The sequence below is a fragment of the Bidens hawaiensis genome, unplaced genomic scaffold (genome assembly GCF_021521415.1).
Source record: "Bidens hawaiensis isolate Kalapana, Puna unplaced genomic scaffold, B.hawaiensis_p1.1 tig00006888_1, whole genome shotgun sequence".
Classification (NCBI taxonomy): domain Eukaryota; kingdom Viridiplantae; phylum Streptophyta; class Magnoliopsida; order Asterales; family Asteraceae; genus Bidens; species Bidens hawaiensis.
This window is the reverse complement of record NW_027491469.1, coordinates 181,553-200,669: the sequence shown is the minus strand read 5'-3', so window position 1 is coordinate 200,669 and position 19,117 is coordinate 181,553. Positions and strand designations below refer to the sequence as shown.

At 36.7% G+C, this 19,117-nt stretch overlaps 2 protein-coding genes across 2 annotated transcripts; one reads left to right on the top strand and one right to left on the bottom strand.

The window, feature by feature from the left end:
* Window positions 1-193: 193 nt before the first annotated feature.
* LOC143633751 (ESCRT-related protein CHMP1A) lies at window positions 194-949 on the bottom strand. Its single transcript, XM_077101999.1, has one exon. The coding sequence runs from the start codon at window positions 819-821 to the stop codon at window positions 210-212; it is 612 nt and encodes a 203-aa protein (XP_076958114.1). The 5' UTR covers window positions 822-949; the 3' UTR covers window positions 194-209.
* A 10,803-nt stretch (window positions 950-11,752) lies between these two features.
* LOC143633724 (anoctamin-like protein At1g73020) lies at window positions 11,753-15,524 on the top strand. Its single transcript, XM_077101972.1, has 16 exons — window positions 11,753-11,893; window positions 11,965-12,034; window positions 12,540-12,655; window positions 12,740-12,866; window positions 12,950-13,050; window positions 13,134-13,225; window positions 13,313-13,417; window positions 13,487-13,717; window positions 13,958-14,090; window positions 14,169-14,282; window positions 14,371-14,441; window positions 14,525-14,655; window positions 14,722-14,804; window positions 14,891-14,998; window positions 15,087-15,245; window positions 15,326-15,524. Exons 1-16 carry the CDS (start codon window positions 11,753-11,755, stop codon window positions 15,455-15,457), a joined length of 1,914 nt encoding a protein of 637 aa, XP_076958087.1. The 3' UTR covers window positions 15,458-15,524.
* The last annotated feature ends 3,593 nt before the right edge of the window (window positions 15,525-19,117 follow it).

Below are 19,117 nucleotides of genomic sequence, written 5' to 3'. Positions count from 1 at the left end.
AAAATGAATGTCATTACTCGTTATTAAATCTCATTATCTCAAACAACGAATGCATTCGTTTCATGATAACATTGGCAAAGTACCAGTTTCAAGAAGCAGAACATAACATAGCATAGCATAACATAACACAACATAAGTCAGTCAAATATACATATCCAATCTGACAATTAACATAAAACGAAATACTCGAATCCACATAAAACTTTAAACTACCCACGAGCTTTAAGCTCCTCAAGACGCCTAGCGAGATCATCCTCCTCAACCTTCTCACTACTCTTCGTCGCCACAGCGTGTCCAGCCGGCTGCGGCAACCCAACCGACACCTCCAAACCATAATCATCCGCCACTTGCTGCATCAAACTATTAACCTCCCCTTCGGGAGTACTCAACGACGTACTCCCCGCCATCGAACTCTCCATAAACTCCGCCTGCACCTCCATATTCACAAACTGCTTCTCAAACTGATCCATAGTTTCCGACATCTTCTGCAAATTACCCGTAGCTAGCGTCGACTCAAGCGATTTCACAATCGACCCCATCGACTTACTAATCGTCTGCATCTTCGCCTGTGTATCGAGCCGGGCGACAACCGCGTCAAGTCTAGACGACAACCGAAGGTAATTCATCTGTTCGCTACGCTTTCGGATGGCGTTTTCGGCGTAAATACGGGCTCCGTCCATATTACCTTTCTCGATTGCTTTCTTGACTTTGAGTTTTTCTGATTTCTCGTCTTTTTCGCACTTTCTGGCTTGGCGTTGAAGGCTCTTGGAGGTGAATTTGAGCTCCATGATCTGATTCATCAGTTTCTCGGCTTGACCCATGATTTGTTTGGTGGTGAATTGAAGGATTTGAGAGTGAATTTGGTTATTGGAATGAATCTGGTGATTGATCGTAAAGATTTTGAGCTAGGGTTTGGTGAATTTGGGTGTTTCGTTGAAGGTTCAATTGGGGTGATATTTTTATAAATAAATATAATAATGCGGATGTATCATGTATGAGTCTATGACCGTTGCTTTGTGGGTCTGGTGTCACACGGTGTAATCCGTGTCTAGCTACTATTATTAAATATCCAAATCATCTATTGATATTTTCAAAGGTTAAATTTGTAGATTATTATTAAGCTTGGGTAATACACGCATCAGAATACTTATTTAAACAAGGAGTATTGGTTTTTAATATTACCAACTTTCACCCGTTGATAGATATCACTCTCAACTTATGATTTGTTACCCGCCATTCCCAACTTTCATCATATTTGTTTCTGGCACTCCCAAACTTAACGAACCTTAACTCCGTTAATTTTTTGCTGACGTGGCATTGTTATTGCTGATGTGGCATTGTTTTTGCTGACCTGGCACTTTCTAATGAAATAATAAAAAAACTAATAATAATAATATTCATCATCTCAATTTGTCTCCATCTTCTTCCTCACACCCAACCAGGGGCGGATCTATAGTAGAAATGGGTGGTTCCCCGGAACCACCCGAGTTTCGAAATAATAGTGTATTTGTATATATAAAACATTAGAGGAACCACCTTATAAATTAGGAAGGAACCACCTTAAAAACATTTGAAACGCTTGGCCAGCTGGTAAGGTGCAAGTTTTGTAACTTGAAGGTCACAAGTTCAATTCCGGATTTCCATATAATTTTTGAACTTTTTTTCTTGAACTCTTCCTTTTTACTAACTACTGCACAACCCATTTAGGGTTTTATTAGTCAAAAAATAAAACACACCGACACTAAACACAATGGCGCCTGCTATCTCCCCTGTCCCCTCGTCCCCGTCGGCCGTTCCCCGACCACCACCGCAGCTTTTCCGGCCGTTCTCCAACCTCCTGCCTTCTTCTCCTCCTGTCTTCTACTCTTCCTTGAAGCTCGATTGCTCGAATCCTCCCACTTTGAAGGTAAGTTTGCATTCATTTGTTAAATGTTAATTGTTCTTGACTTGTTAATTGTTCTTGATTGCTAACTACTTAATTGTTAGGTTATTTGTTAAATTTAGTTTTAATGGCTTGTGGTCACGAATAATATATTTCAAATCATGGTTGTTGGTGTTGGGTGTTAAAATAGTTGGAAAGATAAGAGTGGTGGTGTTGGTGGATATTTTTTGTTGAGGTAAGGTTAATTGTGTGAATATGGTTTCTAACCGGCCCGAACCTCAAACGGACCCGGAATTTATTATTGTATTTTTATTATGTAATGAACTTTGCCCGAACCATCTAACCGACCCGAACCTCAAACCGACCCGGAATTTTTTATACCCGATTCTATGAAATTGAATCATCTAAAAGTTGTGCACCACCTGAAAAAAATTCCTGGATCCGCCACTGCACCCAACCACCACCTTCAAAACACACGACCCTCATCTTTATCGTCACACTCGCCGGAGTACAGTGTTGGCAAGCCTTCAATGATCTCGTGCACTTGATTCACCTCTTCCGCTCCTCCGACGTACCGGTCGCCAATGAAAATATCAGGTAACATCAGATTCATAATTTCCGATGAATCTGCCACCGTGAAGTTATTCAACTCCTTGATGAACCGTGAGTCCATCGAGAGATCCCGTTCGTCGATTGAGACACGAAAATTGTTTAGATTCGCTCGTACGATCTGACAAGCCTCGAACATTGATCACGGGGCTCGTCATGTACACAATAACTCAAGCCCCCGGAATCGGAATCAGACGGTTAGGTTTCGTCATTTTCTCCGTCGCCGTAGATTTCGCCGGAGCTAGGGTTTGCTTGATGGAGAAGGCACTTGCGAGTTTGGTGGTGAGGTAGACACCGTGGAAAATTGATAGTCTTCTAGAGGCTACCGGAGAGCATGGTCGTACTGGTGGTCTGTGGGGGGTAGCTTGCCGGCGTGACAAAGATGGATGTGTGTTTTGAAGGTGGTGATTGGGGGTGTGGAAGAAGGAGGAAAGGGGGATAGGGTGAGATGATGATGATTATTTTTATCATTTCATTAGTAAGTGCCACGTCAATAATGCCAAATCAGAAAGAACACTGCCACATCAGCAAATAAAACTAACGGAGTTAGAGCTCGTTAAGTTCGGGAGTGCTAGAAACAAATAAGGTGAAAGTTGGGAGTGGCGGGTAACAAATCATAAGTTGAGAGTGATATCTACCAACGGGTGAAAGTTGGGAGTATTTAAAACCAATATCCCTTTAAACAACAGCTATACGAGTTGTATAGGTGTAAAGTCAAGTCATTTTCGGTCAGGATTATCAGATTTTATTCATTGTATCGTATAGCCCCTATACAAGCCGTATAGGCTATATGACTCGTATAGATTACAAAATATTAAAAATAACATCTGAGTTGGTTATAAAATAGAAACACGTAATTTAAAAGTAAATAGTTTGCTCCATACCAATCAAACAACTTTCTATAGAAGATCACAAATCATCACATAAATCTATCATGTTTTAAGCCTATATCCCAATATTACAATCAACCAAACAACTTGTCGTATAATCTTACAAAGCAACACACAAATCTTAAATAGTTAGAGCAAGAAAAGTCGATACCTAGTATGTATCGTATACCATCTATACGACTCGTATAGACTAGAAAATAATTAAATTACGGGTCAAAGTATTGGCTAACATGCTGTCTATATGAGTCGTAAAGACCCTATACGGCTTGGCTCGTATAGATCAGACGAGGTAAGTGGGCTATACGAGCCTGAAAACCTATACGGCTCGTATAGACTGCAAAAAGTTGTCACACTAGCACCTCCTTACGTATGTTAATAACTTAGGGTTATACGACTCGTATAGACTTATTTATACACCAGGGGTTGGTGTTTGAATATAACCACCCTTATTATTTATTTATTGTTATTATTATTATTATTATTATTATTATTATTATTATTTGGAACGTGTCAACTTTTAAAAGTAACAAGAAGCTGGTCAATCAAACATACATCAAAAATACAACTTCAAGTACTATCTACTCAACTATTTACAAAGTAAATACTCAGAATGAAAATGAATACCATTTCTTATATATAGTTCTACGATCTTTCTCATATTCTTTACTCATAGCAGCGTGTTGAAATATTACAAATATTAAGGAATTTACTAAATCTAGTTGTTGATTTTCATATTTGTGTGTATGTTTTAACGAGCTGGGTTCTGGATTAGGCTTGAAATTGATACATGCAAATGTGTTTGAAGCGGTTTGTTTGATCGTAGGCTTAATTGTTCGTGGGATCGTGGGATATAGTTTCTGATGTAATTATATCCATAAGAGATCCATGGACATTATGTAACATCTTAAAAGCAAACAAGTCTTCATTTATCATCTCTGATTCATCGATGTCTTGATTATCAGTCTTAGGATCACCGTCTCGATCAGAATTGATTACCATCTCGATTTGTCTTCATTAGATGATTATCAAGAACACATCCTCAAATCATTCTTCGTCGCGCTTGGTTTTCGTCTACTGACACTTTCTCTAATCTCTTGGATTACTGGTTTTGTTTGTTAGTGTTTCTTCTTTGTTTAAATTGATGAAACCTTCTAATGATGTCATTCTTTGCCTTCCATATGAGCTAAAAGCGAGAGAGAGTGATTGCTTGGATGGCCGGTTACTTGGCTTCATGTACCTTTGTATTGAGATGGGTATTAAAAAGATCTTTCAACTCAAATGCATAGATCGATGGTATGTGACCAACTACTTACAAATTGCTATATGACCAAGGCAACATAACATTGTTGTAACTATATGGAACCTAACATCGAATTCTGTCAAAAAGGTTTGGTTAATTTTGTATAAGACATCTATTCTATAGTTTTAGAAAAAATATGTATGTGATTTATCAAAAGGAAATAAAAAGAATCAATAAAAATGACAATACCTTTAATCATGTATGTGGACATTAGCTACAAAAGTTGGAAACTTTAATCCTACTTTAGCATAGCAAAGTATAATTTACTATTTCTTATTTCCATTGGTTGCTTTTCATCGATTGGAACTAATTCGCATAACATATTCCGAATATCATTTTCTTTACTATTATTATTATTATTATTAAAACGTCACAACCTTTCGGTTTAACAATCTCACCCGTAACGCACGATTCTAAAATCGGTTTTTATTAGGCCGTGTGTTATGAAAAGGTGTGGGGCGTCAATCACCTTCTTTTAAACGTTATGCCATTTTCACATGGAAAGGTTGGGGTGCCAAACACATGAATTGTGTTGAATGCTCCTTTAGACGCCAACTAACTAACTAGCGAGACAATGGGTTCTAATGTGTGAGGTCATTATAAATCAAACCAATCACGTCCTCTTCACTCATCGTTTTATATTAAAAAAACATTAAATAATAATAAAATTGTGTTTTATTTAAACAATTACACAGATTTGATGGATTTGTTAGTTAATGTTCTACTGTCTGCATGACAGTGATGCGGCATTACTTAGTGTGTGGGTTTGTTAAATGTTTCGATATTACTTTTCTCAAAGGTTTAACCCCCGTCACAACACGCACGCGAGATAACAAAAACTCCTTTTAATTTAACATAAAAAATAATAAAAAACTTCAAAAAAACTGAGGTGGAGAAATCAAATCACATTGGATCCTTAAGTAGGAAGTTTGAACAGCAGCAACGTGCCAACGGGTCCCAAAATGGTAACCTTTTGACCTGGAATTACGAACTAATTTTGAAATTTAAATTCTCAAATATAAATATACTAGGTTATAACCCGTGTATTACACGGGGCTGGGTACCAAATATTTCGAAATTAAGAATAATAAGGTGAAGCATGACATACTATTAAACACGAATTATTCATAATTTGTTGAAGCATTATTAGAAAAATAAAACAATCAAACGATGTTAAAGATCAAGTTTCAACAAAGCGTTTTCCACTCGGCAACAAATGATTTGAAGTGTCATTAATATAAAAAATTAAACTTAAGATGGGATTAGGATTTGGAAGGATTGCGACAAACTGCTTTGAAACAATAATAAACTTGGACGAAAACCAATTTTAACTTTTGTTAACCTAATCATGAACCGACTTTAAAAACAAAAGAAAATGATTTTGTACACCTCTACTTGTATCTGCCCAACCAGAAGGTGTAACAACCTCGTCTCAATTCAACACCTAGGTGCTTCGGGGTCTTGACTTTGAACACGTAGATTACATATAAATATATAATGATCAACATTAAATTTATTCAATAACACTACTAAGAGTTTAACATACAATAAGATCACCGAAACTTTAATGTCTTTTAAGAGATTAAAAAAAACTTGTAGTTAGAATTTATAAGCCAAAAGTCTATGATAAAAACTTGTGGTTAGAATTTATAAGCCAAAAGTCTATGATATCTCATCATGCTCTACGCTAACAAAATCATAACATTATCAACTGACGGGCTGATCGTGATTTCCATACCCGTTACCCGATGCAACTCCACCATCGTACATGTCTGATTCTTGATTCTGTCCCATTCCATACCCGGGCTCATATCCGTATCCGCCACCACCATACCCTTGCTTTACCTCATAGTTTCTGTAAAAACAAATCAGGAATGCCAATCATAAAATAAAAACGTTTGGGGCACAACCTGTTAAACCATGTAAGATCCATTTAGTACATTTACAAACTACAACCTGGTTACAACCTGTTTAATTAAATGGGCTTCACGGGTCATGTTATGTGTTAGGGTTAAGGTTGATTACTTGATATACACAATCGTATATAAACCGTGTTATGGGTTCATTAACTCAAGTCTACACGATTATACCACCCCTAAGTGAACTCTATGCAGTGGTTATGTGAAAACGAAAAAACTACTAACATGTTTTGTATTTAGAAATAGTTAATAATCGTCGAACAATAAATCTCAGGTTGGCCATTTTTAAAGATCAACAAAGAACTATTCATAAGTTCATGTTCATTTATTTAATCAATTGAAAAAAAATCGATTATGTTGGCTTATTACATAAATGAACTTTTAGTTGAAACAACTAATTAATAATTTGTTCGTTTACAACACTACAAATATTAAATGAAAATAAAGATAAAAGTACGTATTCTTCGGGTTTCGAGTTTATTCTTGTCCTAACACTTCAAACTACCAACACCACCATCGGACGGCGGAGCTGGTTGCTGGGCAACATGGGTCTCGACGACTATCCTTTTGCTCTATTAAAGCTTTTGAAACCGAAGAAGAACCCGTAACATGGAATTATAATTAAGTTCGTGGAGTATACCTGAATTGTAAGTGATATGTTGTTTCTATAACCACAAAGAGGAATTGATGAAGGGGTAGAATTGTAGCTTGATTCCGAATTGACCCAATTCCTAAAATGCCCCTATGCAAAAATTTGACCCGTATCAAAATCTTTAAACACTAAAAGCTTCTTTTTTATCTGTACCCCGTAATATCACTCAGTCCGTTTCAATATGGAATTATACATATACCGAAAAACTATAATTCGAGAAAATTATGCATATTGCAACAAATCTGACCTGTTTGCACATTAAAAATTAAATTGCAAACTGTTTAATTGCTTCAGGATTGTGTAAAGATTGCAATTGGTTGAAGTATTTTTATAATTAAAGAGTCATACCAGTTCTTTGCAACCAAAACCTTCTAATACTCAATGAATGGCTAAACAGTTTCAAGTTGTAAGAAAAAAGTAAACATAGATTCATTATTTTGGTTCTTGTATTTTAGAACTAAATAAAGATTCATCATTACCTCTTAAATTAAGTTTTGACACTTAGTGAAGATTTATTGTTGGGTAAAATATGTTGGAGGGTACTAACCTCCCTGCTTGAAGACTAAAGTTGGCGTTATGGTGATTATGTCACTGGGTACGTGTCGTCTCCGATGAGATGTGATTTTCCTGGCCATAGTGTAATGTGATTATGTGAACTGAGTTGCTGCTGGCAATTAAAGGAGGCGTTAGTAATAGAAATTGTGATTCGATGTTGTTTAATGTTAAAGGAATTATGACATGGTGTGTCCTTTATCTGGACCATTCTTGATATTTTGTCTGACTTAGTGTGATTGGCCTTGGATCTTCAATAGCACCATAAAATGTTTGACTTAAGGTAGTCCATCTGAACCAAATATGTCACAATTAAATATTTTAACCGAAAGAATAGAAATAAGTTAACATAAAATGTCTTACTTGTTAGTTTAAATCCGAGTAAACCTTTTAACTTCAATCTCAACTGATTGAGCTCAATCATTTTTGCAGCTACCAATTCGTGCAGTTTTGATGCACTTCTTCTACACAGAGACAGAGAGGCTTTTGTATTATGAAATATAATGTGTTTGTAAGTCAATTTTTTTTTATGATTAATTTGGATTACTTTTTTCATTATATAGAAACATAGATATTACATCAACATAGCAGGTAGGCAGGCAACAAGCTGTGTCGCCGCCCCTTTCTGAATTGCAAACCCTAACCTGCTAAAAACATACCCCTGCCTCTTTGGAGTCGACACATTGCTATGCACAACCCGTTGGACCCTGATTAGGAAACGGATAGCTTCCGGTGCCAAGGAGCCAAAGGTATCAAAAGCCAGAGGGACAAAAACATGTTGGTTCTCTTCGCAGGTTTTAGCATGTTTCTCCACCTTCTTCGATTCAGCCCTTTTCATTGCTTGCCCAGCTACAAACCCATTATCCCTCAAACCAGCTAAGGGAGATACCCCTGTGAGGTCAACACAAGCGTGTTTTCCCCCGGCCCAACCAAAGACGAGCAAATCTGCCGGTCGCAGAGTGGATCTCCCTTCCGTGGGGTCTGTAAGGAAGTTTATGGGGGCTTCCTTTTTAGCTGATATCCCAGCTCGCCTTAAGATGTCCCAAAGAACGTCCCGCACCCAATCATGTCGGTATTTGAACCCAGCCATCTCCTTGCAATGAACCGCATGCTCTCCGAATTTATCCAGGCAAGCCTTACGGCAGATCGGACATGTTTCGTCTTCTGGGTACATTGGACCATCAAACGGTACTTAAGAATGGCCCTATACTCGACCGCAGACATGCTTTAGCCCAAGCCATCAATCGGGATAACGGTCATAAAATCTTGGGCATGAGGACCTTGTAAGCATTCAATAACCGCCTTCTGTCGGGGGGACAATCCAAAAACTTCTCCCAGGCTCTGAGCGATTTTGCCAAAAAGGGCATTCGCCAAAGTTTTTTGAGGCTTTGGTGGGGCAGTGTCCATATTAGAGAAACCGCCAATGTCAAAGTCTGGGAGAGTGCCATTTAGGCGTTCCAGGGCCTGCACGTAGTCTAAGTCCAGGTCGACAACTCCGCTATTCCTTAAGATGTGATTCTGTAGCTTCCAAGACTGAGCCCTCGACGCTACAAAAGCTTAAACCCCAACATCATGAGCTGAAAGAAGGCCTAAACCCCCTAAGCGCATCGGTAAAGATGCAAGTCGCCACTGAAGATCCCCAAAGAACGGGCCTCCACATACAACTATGTCTTCGATGGCTTCTCGAAGCCCCTTATCAAAACAGGATACCGCATCATCCATCATATGGGGGTGGCATGTTCGTAACCCAAAAGGCAACTTAGCAACCCCCATGCAAGACCTAAGCAGGAGGAGTTCGCTCTGGGGATCCCTAAGGCAAGGTAAGAGTTTCATAAGATCAACCGCATGAGATGCTCTCCGCCTCGCCAACTCCTTAATAAAGTAGGGATCTCGACTAACAGCCCCTCCAAGGAGCTTTACCCCTCTCTCTGGTCTACCAATCCCACTAGGGAAGAGCCCATCTTTGACTTTCACCCCATTACACGCTGGCCAAAAAACCTCGGTTTTCTTAATATTAAGTTGCAGCCCCAATGATGGCCCTTCCGAGCTGATAATGTCTAGAGCTTTAGCGACTTTGTTGGCACCACCAATAATAGTCCCATCATCCAAGTACCAAGCATGAAATGGGAGGTTACATTCATTTTGTACCCGGAGAACAAGAGGGTGTAATGCTAAGGCAAAGAGGAGGGGCCCAAGGGGGTCTCCCTGCTGAACCCCAGTAGTAGCCCCTATACAGTCATCACCAACGTACAACCTAGCCGGCTGGGCATAAAGGAACTGGACCCATAGATAGATAGACGGGCAATGATGATGAACCTCCCGGAGAAGGGCTGTGCAGTCGACCATATTGAAGGCGTTGGAGAAGTCCACGGTAAGCATAGCTAAAGAACCGTCCGCGTGAAAGGAATTAAGGAACCGGTTCGCGCTGTAAAGCACCGCCTCTGCCCCATTAGGAGTCCCCACCCCAAACTGAAAGTCCCCTAAATACTGAGTCATTTCCTTCCCAACCATCTTCATAGCCACTTCACAGCAATGGGCCGAATTCCATTATCCGGCTTTAATAAAGGGGTAAGGGGGGCCGAAGCAATAAACTCAGCGAGCACCTTGGGGCACAGACCCCCTAGCCATAAGTTGACGACTTCAGTGATGGCTGAGAGCAGACCCATGGAAGTCACTGATCCCTCACCACTAAGAGCGTCCAACAAGTGTTGCGCCCGCATCCCGTCTCTCCCGCATGAGGTCCTTAGGAATTGCTTATAAATTATCAATGTAGATACAAAAACAATTACAAGTTGCTATTGAGTAAATTGTTTAGTATATTTTGATACACTGAATTGCAATATAATAAGCAATTTGATGAATCAGAAAACATCATATAAACAAACCATTGAATCGGGACAAAAAAACTACAAATATTTGTTTGGTCTTTCAATAACTATAAATAATTAGCCTTTAAATAAACATCCATGAATGCATTTCAAACTTATTAAGGAAGAATTAAGGTAAAATGAATTACCTTTAAGACTTGAGTCATTTAGGACTTAGGATAAACTATTTTTGTAGCTATAATCCTCCATATTATACTTCGCACCTTGCAGCAGACCTCCCAGCCATATCAATTCCATTAAAAAAACCACCGCCCCTTCATCAATCCGCTTCCACCCGCACTGATGAAGAACACTATGAACCTTAATTTTTGCATACAAAGATAATACCTAAAATTAAGATCCTAATACTAATTAATGTCAGATTCGTGAAAACAAAAACCCTAAATAGTTCCATATACAAACCTTAACTATACCCAGATTTTGATCGTAGAAGATTAAACTGAAACCTTGAGGAAGTCACGAGAGGGAGGTGATGATTGATCAGGGACGAACTTGCGAAGACGTGGGAGTTAAGAGGGTTACCTAAAACCGTAATAAGAAACCGTCAAATTCTGCAATGTGGTGATGTCACCAAAACCAAAACAGACAGTAAAAAATAAAAAAGGCTGGGTTGTGTGTGAATGACACATGAGCTTCTTTTATTATAACAGTAGATAAGTATTAAGTAAACAGTAGCAATAACCAAGTCATCAATAAGTTGGCCGGAAAGCCAACTCAGCATTCGCCGGCAATTAGTCACTTTATTCCGTCCGTCAAAGAATAATAATATTATCATCGAAGTTCATAACAATAAGTAACATTCATCATTCTTCACCATTGAAAGCCAACTCAGCCGCCGGTTGGGCCCACCAGGCGCCACGTGTCCACCATTAATCTCGAATTCTAAGACACTTGTCGTTTCTAATTTCACACGAATCCCATTTTGCCCAACAGCACCCGAATCATCCATTTCGAACCCCCAATTCCACAAAACCCTAACCATGACGTCATCATCATCATTCCAAATCAAATAATAATAATAATAATAATAATAATAATAATAATAATAATTTGGCCGGAAATGGATGCGTTTGAAATGGGTGTGGTTGTTTGTAAGAAGACAACAGTTGTTGACCAAATTGTTGACCTTCTTGTTGACCAGTTTCAGAACATTGGCTTGATTGTTGACAGAGTTGCTGGTCTTAATGATGAATTCCTCAAGGTAAGATTATGTTTAATGTGTTAATTATTATGGGTTGGTTGGTTGGTTAATTGTTATGAATTTGTTAACAGTTAGCAGCACCTGTTGAGGTTTTAATGAAGGCAGCTGCTGAATTACAGTTGAAGAAAAGAACCCATATAGGTAAACTCTGGTTTATTCGGTTCGGATAGACAATGCAATTGGAAACGGATATACATAGATATAGGTGAACTTGCAATAGCCCTAAGTTCTGTCATTTCTTGTTTACGATGTTATATCAACATATGGCACTGTGTTATATAAATTTAGAGGTGTGCACGGTTCAGTTCGGTTCGATTATCAGGCTTGACAGAAACTGAAAGCGAGTCACCAGTTAATCTATTTTATTACCCAATCGGTCTTTGATTAGTTTGTCGGTTTAATTTCGGTTAATAACCAAAACCGAACTTGGATTTTTTCTTAGAAATACATGGATTGGAGGTATAAGTACATGAAATTGAGGTATAAATAAATGAAATGGAGGTATACATTAAACGAATGGTTTAATTCGGTTAACTGAGGGTAACGATAACCGATTTCAGTTGATTAGGTTAACTTCGGTTTGGTTTCGTCGGGTTTTGGTTAGTGGTTTGGTTATTGCTCACCCCCACATATAATATTGTTGCAGGGGTGGATTTACAGTTTGAATGGGACGAGGTGGATGCTTTTATCAGACAGTCTGATGGTTCTTTGTTCTGTTGGTGTGAGCGGTTTCGTTGTTATAATCATATGATATATGGAATTGTGAGTTACAATTTATACATGCTTCTAAATAACTTTAATCATACACAACATTTCATAAATGTTTAGTAACATGAAAATTTACAGGTTAACGAGAGTGATACTGCTATTATTTTGAAATCCGACAGCAAAGACGTTAGATGGGAGCCCGGGAAACCTCTTTTGTGGAAGTTGGAAAAAGAAGGCATGGTTAAAGAGGTCTTTCCTATCCATGGTTTGCCACTTTTTCGAACTTTTATTTATTTGTTTATTTAAATCGTTTTTTTACGTTATAAGTGACATGATTTTGTTTAAAAGATGAAGTAAAGAGGAAGCGGCTTTTGAAATATTGGGCTTTGAACTGGCGGGACTTTATAAATCAACCCCTTGATGAAATCTATGCTTACTATGGAGCAAAAGTAAGAATGTTTTTTTTTTATTTTTTTTTATGAATAATCTAGAATTAATTTCATGTATGATGATATATTCTTTTGCATTGTAGATTGCAATGTATTTTGCTTTCATCGGAATGTACACAAAGTGGTTGTTTTTCCCGGCTGCATTAGGAGTTCTTGTGCAATTAGTAGATTTTGGGTAGGTCACGTATGACTTATTGTTTATTAGTCACCTAAAGTCTTCAAATTCTAATAATTATGTGTTTTCTCTTATTTTTTATTCCAGATCTTTGCAGTTCATTATACTTCCGTTTTTCTTTCTATGCATAATATCATGGGCCGTTTTCTTTCTCCAATTTTGGAAGCGAAAAAACTCTACACTTTTAGCAAGGTAATATATAATATTATATACTCTATATTTTAAAATTTTATTTATTAATTTTCGCTTTACAAAATGTAGCTGGCAAATCTGTTATTCGGTTGGATCAGAGTCTGCTTATAAATATATGTATTCAGAATGGAGTTCTTTACATTTGTCTGAGAAAGAGAAGTTTCAAAGAGACGAATGGTTAGGTCATATGTTAAGATTCAGAAACGATGCAATTATTATATTAAGTATCATATGTCTCCAGCTTCCGTTTGAACTGGCGTATGCACATTTGTACGAGATCATTGGCTCTGATATAATGAAGTAAGCATCCAATTTTATATTTTTTTAATTTTACATTTAACTATTGTTCATTTTGGTTCAATCAATCAATCAATCAATCATGCCCAGTAAAATCCCACCGACAGCAAAGCTATAAGTAGGGTCTGGGGAGGGTGGGATGTAGGCACACCGTACCTCTATCCAAAGGAATAAAGAGGTGGCTTCCAGAGAGACCCTCGGCTCTCTATTGTTCATTTTGGTTAAAAGTAGTATTTTATTCAGGTTTGGGTTAACGGCCATCTACCTATTTTCCATTCAATATTTCACACAAATTGGAGGGAAGGTGTCGGTGAAGTTAATCAAGCATGAGAAAAACGAGAGCTCTGAATACAGGGCTAACAGTTTGATTTACAAGGTCAGAACCGAACTTTATATTCTTGTTAATCGTCTCATTTAACTATATTAGTTTATAAATCAAATTTTGTTCGTGTAGGTGTTTGGGCTATACTTCATGCAGTCATACATTGGATTACTTTATCACGCAATTCTGCATCGCAACTTCATGACTCTTCGTCAAGTAATAACTCAACGTCTAATCATATCAGAGGTGGCCAAATATTACTTTTTTTTTTCTCTCAATTTAGTGTTTTTATGTTATTCAAAGTTAACTTATTTAATCGGAATATATCCTGCAGTTGCTCGAAAATCTGATGGAAAACGCTCTGCCATACATCAAATACAGCTATAGAAAATATAGAGCTTTTCGGTAAGTCTCTTTGACTTTGGTCTTTACTTTGACCACCGTAACGTTTATTGTAGCTTTTTATTGGTCACTGTTTATTTGTTTAGTAACAAGAGAAAAAGGGAAAAAGGAATGGCGGCCAGGAAATCTTATTTTAATTCGAGAGTTGAAAAGGAGTATTTTAAGCCTATATATTCTGCCAGTATTGGTGATGAACTCGAAGACGGGCTCTTCGATGGTAATGCTTATTAGTTTCTATCCTCGTTTCAATACCACCATAATAATATTAAAAAACTATTCGCAGAATTTCTTGAACTGGCGTTGCAATTTGGAATGGTTATGATGTTTGCCTGCGCTTTTCCTCCTGCGTTTGCTTTCGCTGCATTGGTAAATTTAAAACTTATGCGTAAATTAAATAAATTTGACTTGTAAAATGGGAGTTTAAACATTTTTTATTTTATGGTTTTGTAAAGAACAACGTTACAGAAATTAGAGCAGACGCGTTAAAGATTCTTGCAATGTATAGAAGGCCGGTTCCTCGAGTTTCTGCTACAATAGGTGCCTGGCTCAACATATTTCAGGTACTATTTGATTTGAATATGTCATTTGTTTTTCAACTATTTTCTTCTCTTTTTGATATTAATTTTAATTTTTGATCTTAATTTATAGTTTTTGATAGTTGTATCTATATGCACCAACTGCATACTTCTAGTATGTTTATACGATCGAGAAGGCAATTGGAATATATCTCCCGGTCTTGCAGCCATCCTCATAATGGAACATGTTCTCCTTCTCATCAAGTTTGGCTTCTCAAAGATCGTACCCGAGGTATACTTATTTCCAGATGTTATATACTTATATATGTGCATATATGTATGATGTAATATGCTAAAAAAAACAATGTGTAGGAACCTGATTGGGTAAAAGCGAACCGGATGAAGAACGCAACACAAGCGCAAAACATGTGTTCTAAACAACTTTTAAGAAACATTTCGATTCGTAGAGGAACACTCGTTACACGTACACCAAATGATGATTAAATGTGTGTTAATATTAGAATCAGTATACCACTATTATAGATTAGGTAACTCAATTTTTGTATCTAAGAGAAAAAAATCTAAGTCTTAGGATATAGTATAATAGTATATTTCAGTCATTTTTGTTTATAGAGTCCATTCATCTAATGTTAACAAATTATGTATTCGAAAAAACACACGCATACAAACGCTCTTTATTTACATTCGGGTTATCTGTGCTGACGTGGCTGTCCATGTTGACGCATGCAGACACTCGTTATTTACATTTGGGCCCTCTGTGCTGACGTGGCGGTCAGTTATGGTCAGATAATAGACGACTGTCCAGGCTGGCAAATGGTTCGTCTTATTGGTTAAGATTCAGATTCAGCTAGTCACAGGAGTTTCGAGAGTTTCCTTCGCTGACTTGGCGGGTAGCAAACCGATCGCTGACTTGGCGGGCGTATCTGACAACTGCCTTCGCCCATCTCTGGATTTCGGACTTGAACTTTCTTGAATCAAGTCGTTTTAGCGATTTGATTCCCGGGTCGATTGATATCTCCATGAAGGAGAAGCATCGGTCGTAGCGTTGTTTCTTGGCGGTCATGGTGGTGGTGGTGGCGGTGTTGGTGGTGGTGATTGCTTCCATATGAAGGTGGTGGAGGTGAAGTTTATTATTTTAAGATTTGAAGTCCCTACCAATGCTTATAAAGGGTTTGAATTTGCTTGGAGAATAATCGTTACACAAACGTGTGGGTTAGGATCTTATTGACCGTTGACTTTTCAAATATACTCATTTTGCATATGTATTTGGTTAATGATGACGTTTGATTTATTATCATATGGTAAAGTGTGATTAGAGGGGTCCAAAAGCGTAAACGAATAAGGTCTCAAGTTCAAATCACATCACAATTGGGTTATGTCTGGAACAGGAGATGATGTGTTTGGGCTACTCAACGTTATTTGCGATCACGGACGTATTAAGTCGCTTTTTATCGTTGCGTTACCCTGGGTAGTCCGGATTGTATATGCTGGTCGTTCATAAAATGCATATTTTGAATAAAGCAATCAAATATCATATATACAATTTTGAGTGCAATGGTTTTGAATTACTTTACCCTTTACACATCATAATGTATAAATTATGTTATTATACTTAGAAATGATGATACCGGTGTACAAATTATCGATGATTTGTTGGTTGAAATATGCGTCGCGATACCTGATATTGATAATTTCTGATGCATAACTATAAAAGCCAACCTAGTGCGTGACTGCGTGTTACTTATTATGCATTGGGTTTCCGGATATACCATTTTTATGGTATTATAAGATAAAGAAACATTATATGTTATGATGTTTATTATTGAAAACCCGATCTTAAACTCACCTAAGAATCAGACTTTAAGGTGTCTCCTAATAAAAATAATTTGAATAACAACTTAAAATTACTATTTATTATATTTTCCAGTTATACAATACTTTTATATAATCTTTGGATGTTTAGGTAGATTAGTAAATAACTAAATACTTTCATTAACCTTTCTATCTTTAAATATTATAATAATTACATTAATTTGATATTGAAAATAGTATGATAATACAAGTGTTTGAATAAGTAACTTATTGTCGGCTTGCTTGTAAGGCAAGTAATTTGAAACATGAACACGTAACTTGTTGCATAACTGCTCCCAACCACAGCTACTTATTTATAATATTCTTGTAACCTTTTTATAAAGTTTCTAGTAGTTGATATGGTATAAACATTTTTTAGTAACTTTGTTAGGATCTGGTTGACGAATGGTAACAACTAGACGTGTAAACGAGTCGAGCTGCTCGTTAGCTATTTGATAATGACATGTTAAACTAAATGTTTAGCTAGTCTTGCGAGTAAGGGTGCAAACGAGCCGAGTAGTTTAAGCTCGGTTTGATAAAAAGCTCGAAACGAGCAGAGTTTTTTCAAGCTTGAGCTGAGTCAGATCCTCAAATAAAGCTCGTTTAGTTATCGTGCCCGAGCTCGAGCCTTGTATGGGAAGCTTGTTTAGGATCGTCGAACGTAACAAGTCTTGTGTATTTTTGAGTTTTACCACGTTTGGATTTTTATGTATTAATTCCACACTGCATAGTCGAGCTTGAGCCAAACTTAGGCTCATTTAAAGTTTTTCTCAAAATATATAAAATAATAAAAGATGTATAATTTAATAAATAAATAATAAAAATGTACAGCCCGAGCTTGGAAAAACAACTCACCGGCCTAGCACGAGCTTTGGAAAAAAAAACTCGAAACGAGCCAAGTTTTGCCTCATCTCAGCTCAACTCGGCTCGTTTACACCCCTACTTACGAGCCTAAATGAATTTATAATTTATTGTATAGTATTCTAATCAGTTTAAACTTTAAACATTGAATGGTTGATGGTAAAAGGCACATTGGTTTTGATTTTTGAAAGTTCTTTCTAAAGTCAAAAGATAAACTTCATGAAAAAAGTTTATGGGTGTTTCTTGTTGATGTTTTATAAACACATATTTCATGTGAAGTTTTGTTGTAACAATTTTTATAATGATCTTCATTTAACTTTGTGGCATGATCCACATGTACTTTTTATTAGGGCATCTCCAATGGGTGTATTGAAATTCCACATGGAGTAGGTTTAAATTTCAAAATAGTGATATGCTTCATTGCAGGTATGTTAGAAAAAATGTGTACTGAAAACACAAACCATTGATATCTCTTTGAAGGTGGGGCCAACAACCATAACAACCACATTTATTTATTATAATGCATGCCCAGAATTTTTATTTAAAGTTATTAAACTTTTTATTAGATTAAACCCTATAATATACTATGTGTGTATATGTTCAAGTATGTTTTTTAAACCCTAAAATATACGCACATTCATTCACATATATCACAAAAACAAATAGCCTAGTTTAGTTATTATTTGTTCAAGTATGTTTTTAGATTTATTTTTTAAAATGGTGTATGTTTTAAGTGTAATTTTAAAGTGTTGTTTTTTCTAGTAATTATTTTGTTATTATTTAACGTATTTAATATATAGGTAATATAAAATAATTAATGTAAAAGATATAAATTGATTTAGATTAAATAAAGGAAAAAGTATGTGATGAGGTGGTGGTTTAAAACACAAACAGGTAAATAACAATTGGAGAAGAAAGAAATGTTTTTGTAGATTGGTTTGAAATCGATGTGGCATGTTGAGTTGGCAGTTTGAAATCAAAACCAATGTTATGCATTGGAGATGCTCTTAGTATTTATGTATATTTGCAAAGTTGTTTGCTTTAGTTAGCATATTGTTATATTTACCAACTTAACATAGATAAATAGGGTTAAAAAGTTCAAACTTAAAAACGGGCGTGACTTAGGCTACAAGTGAAATTACGGGGCCCATTCCAGGCAACAGCGTCTTGACCAGTTGTCAGCCCAAAATCCATCATTTAAGCCTCTAATTTTATCCAAAAAGACTTTTCATTAAAGATTCGCATCATTAAAAACCTTCAATAAATAAGTAGGCGCGTTTATCTGTATAAAGGAATCTATTGTAATGCTTTTATTTATTCATAAATTTAATAAAAGTCTTTCTTCTTGAAAATTAGTTTATCTAGATTTTATCGCTTCCACTCTGCATCTGGCAGTCAATTAGATTTCAAATAAACTTTTTTCGAACCAAA

Coding starts and splice junctions, on each gene's coding strand:
- LOC143633751 (XM_077101999.1), bottom strand. CDS start 821: ATGGGTCAAGCCGAGAAACTGATGAATCAGATCATGGAGCTCAAATTC.
- LOC143633724 (XM_077101972.1), top strand. CDS start 11,753: ATGGATGCGTTTGAAATGGGTGTGGTTGTTTGTAAGAAGACAACAGTT. Junction 13,226..13,312: donor GTGCAATTAGTAGATTTTGG/GTAGGTCACGTA, acceptor TTTTTATTCCAG/ATCTTTGCAGTTCATTATAC. Junction 13,718..13,957: donor ATTGGCTCTGATATAATGAA/GTAAGCATCCAA, acceptor TATTTTATTCAG/GTTTGGGTTAACGGCCATCT.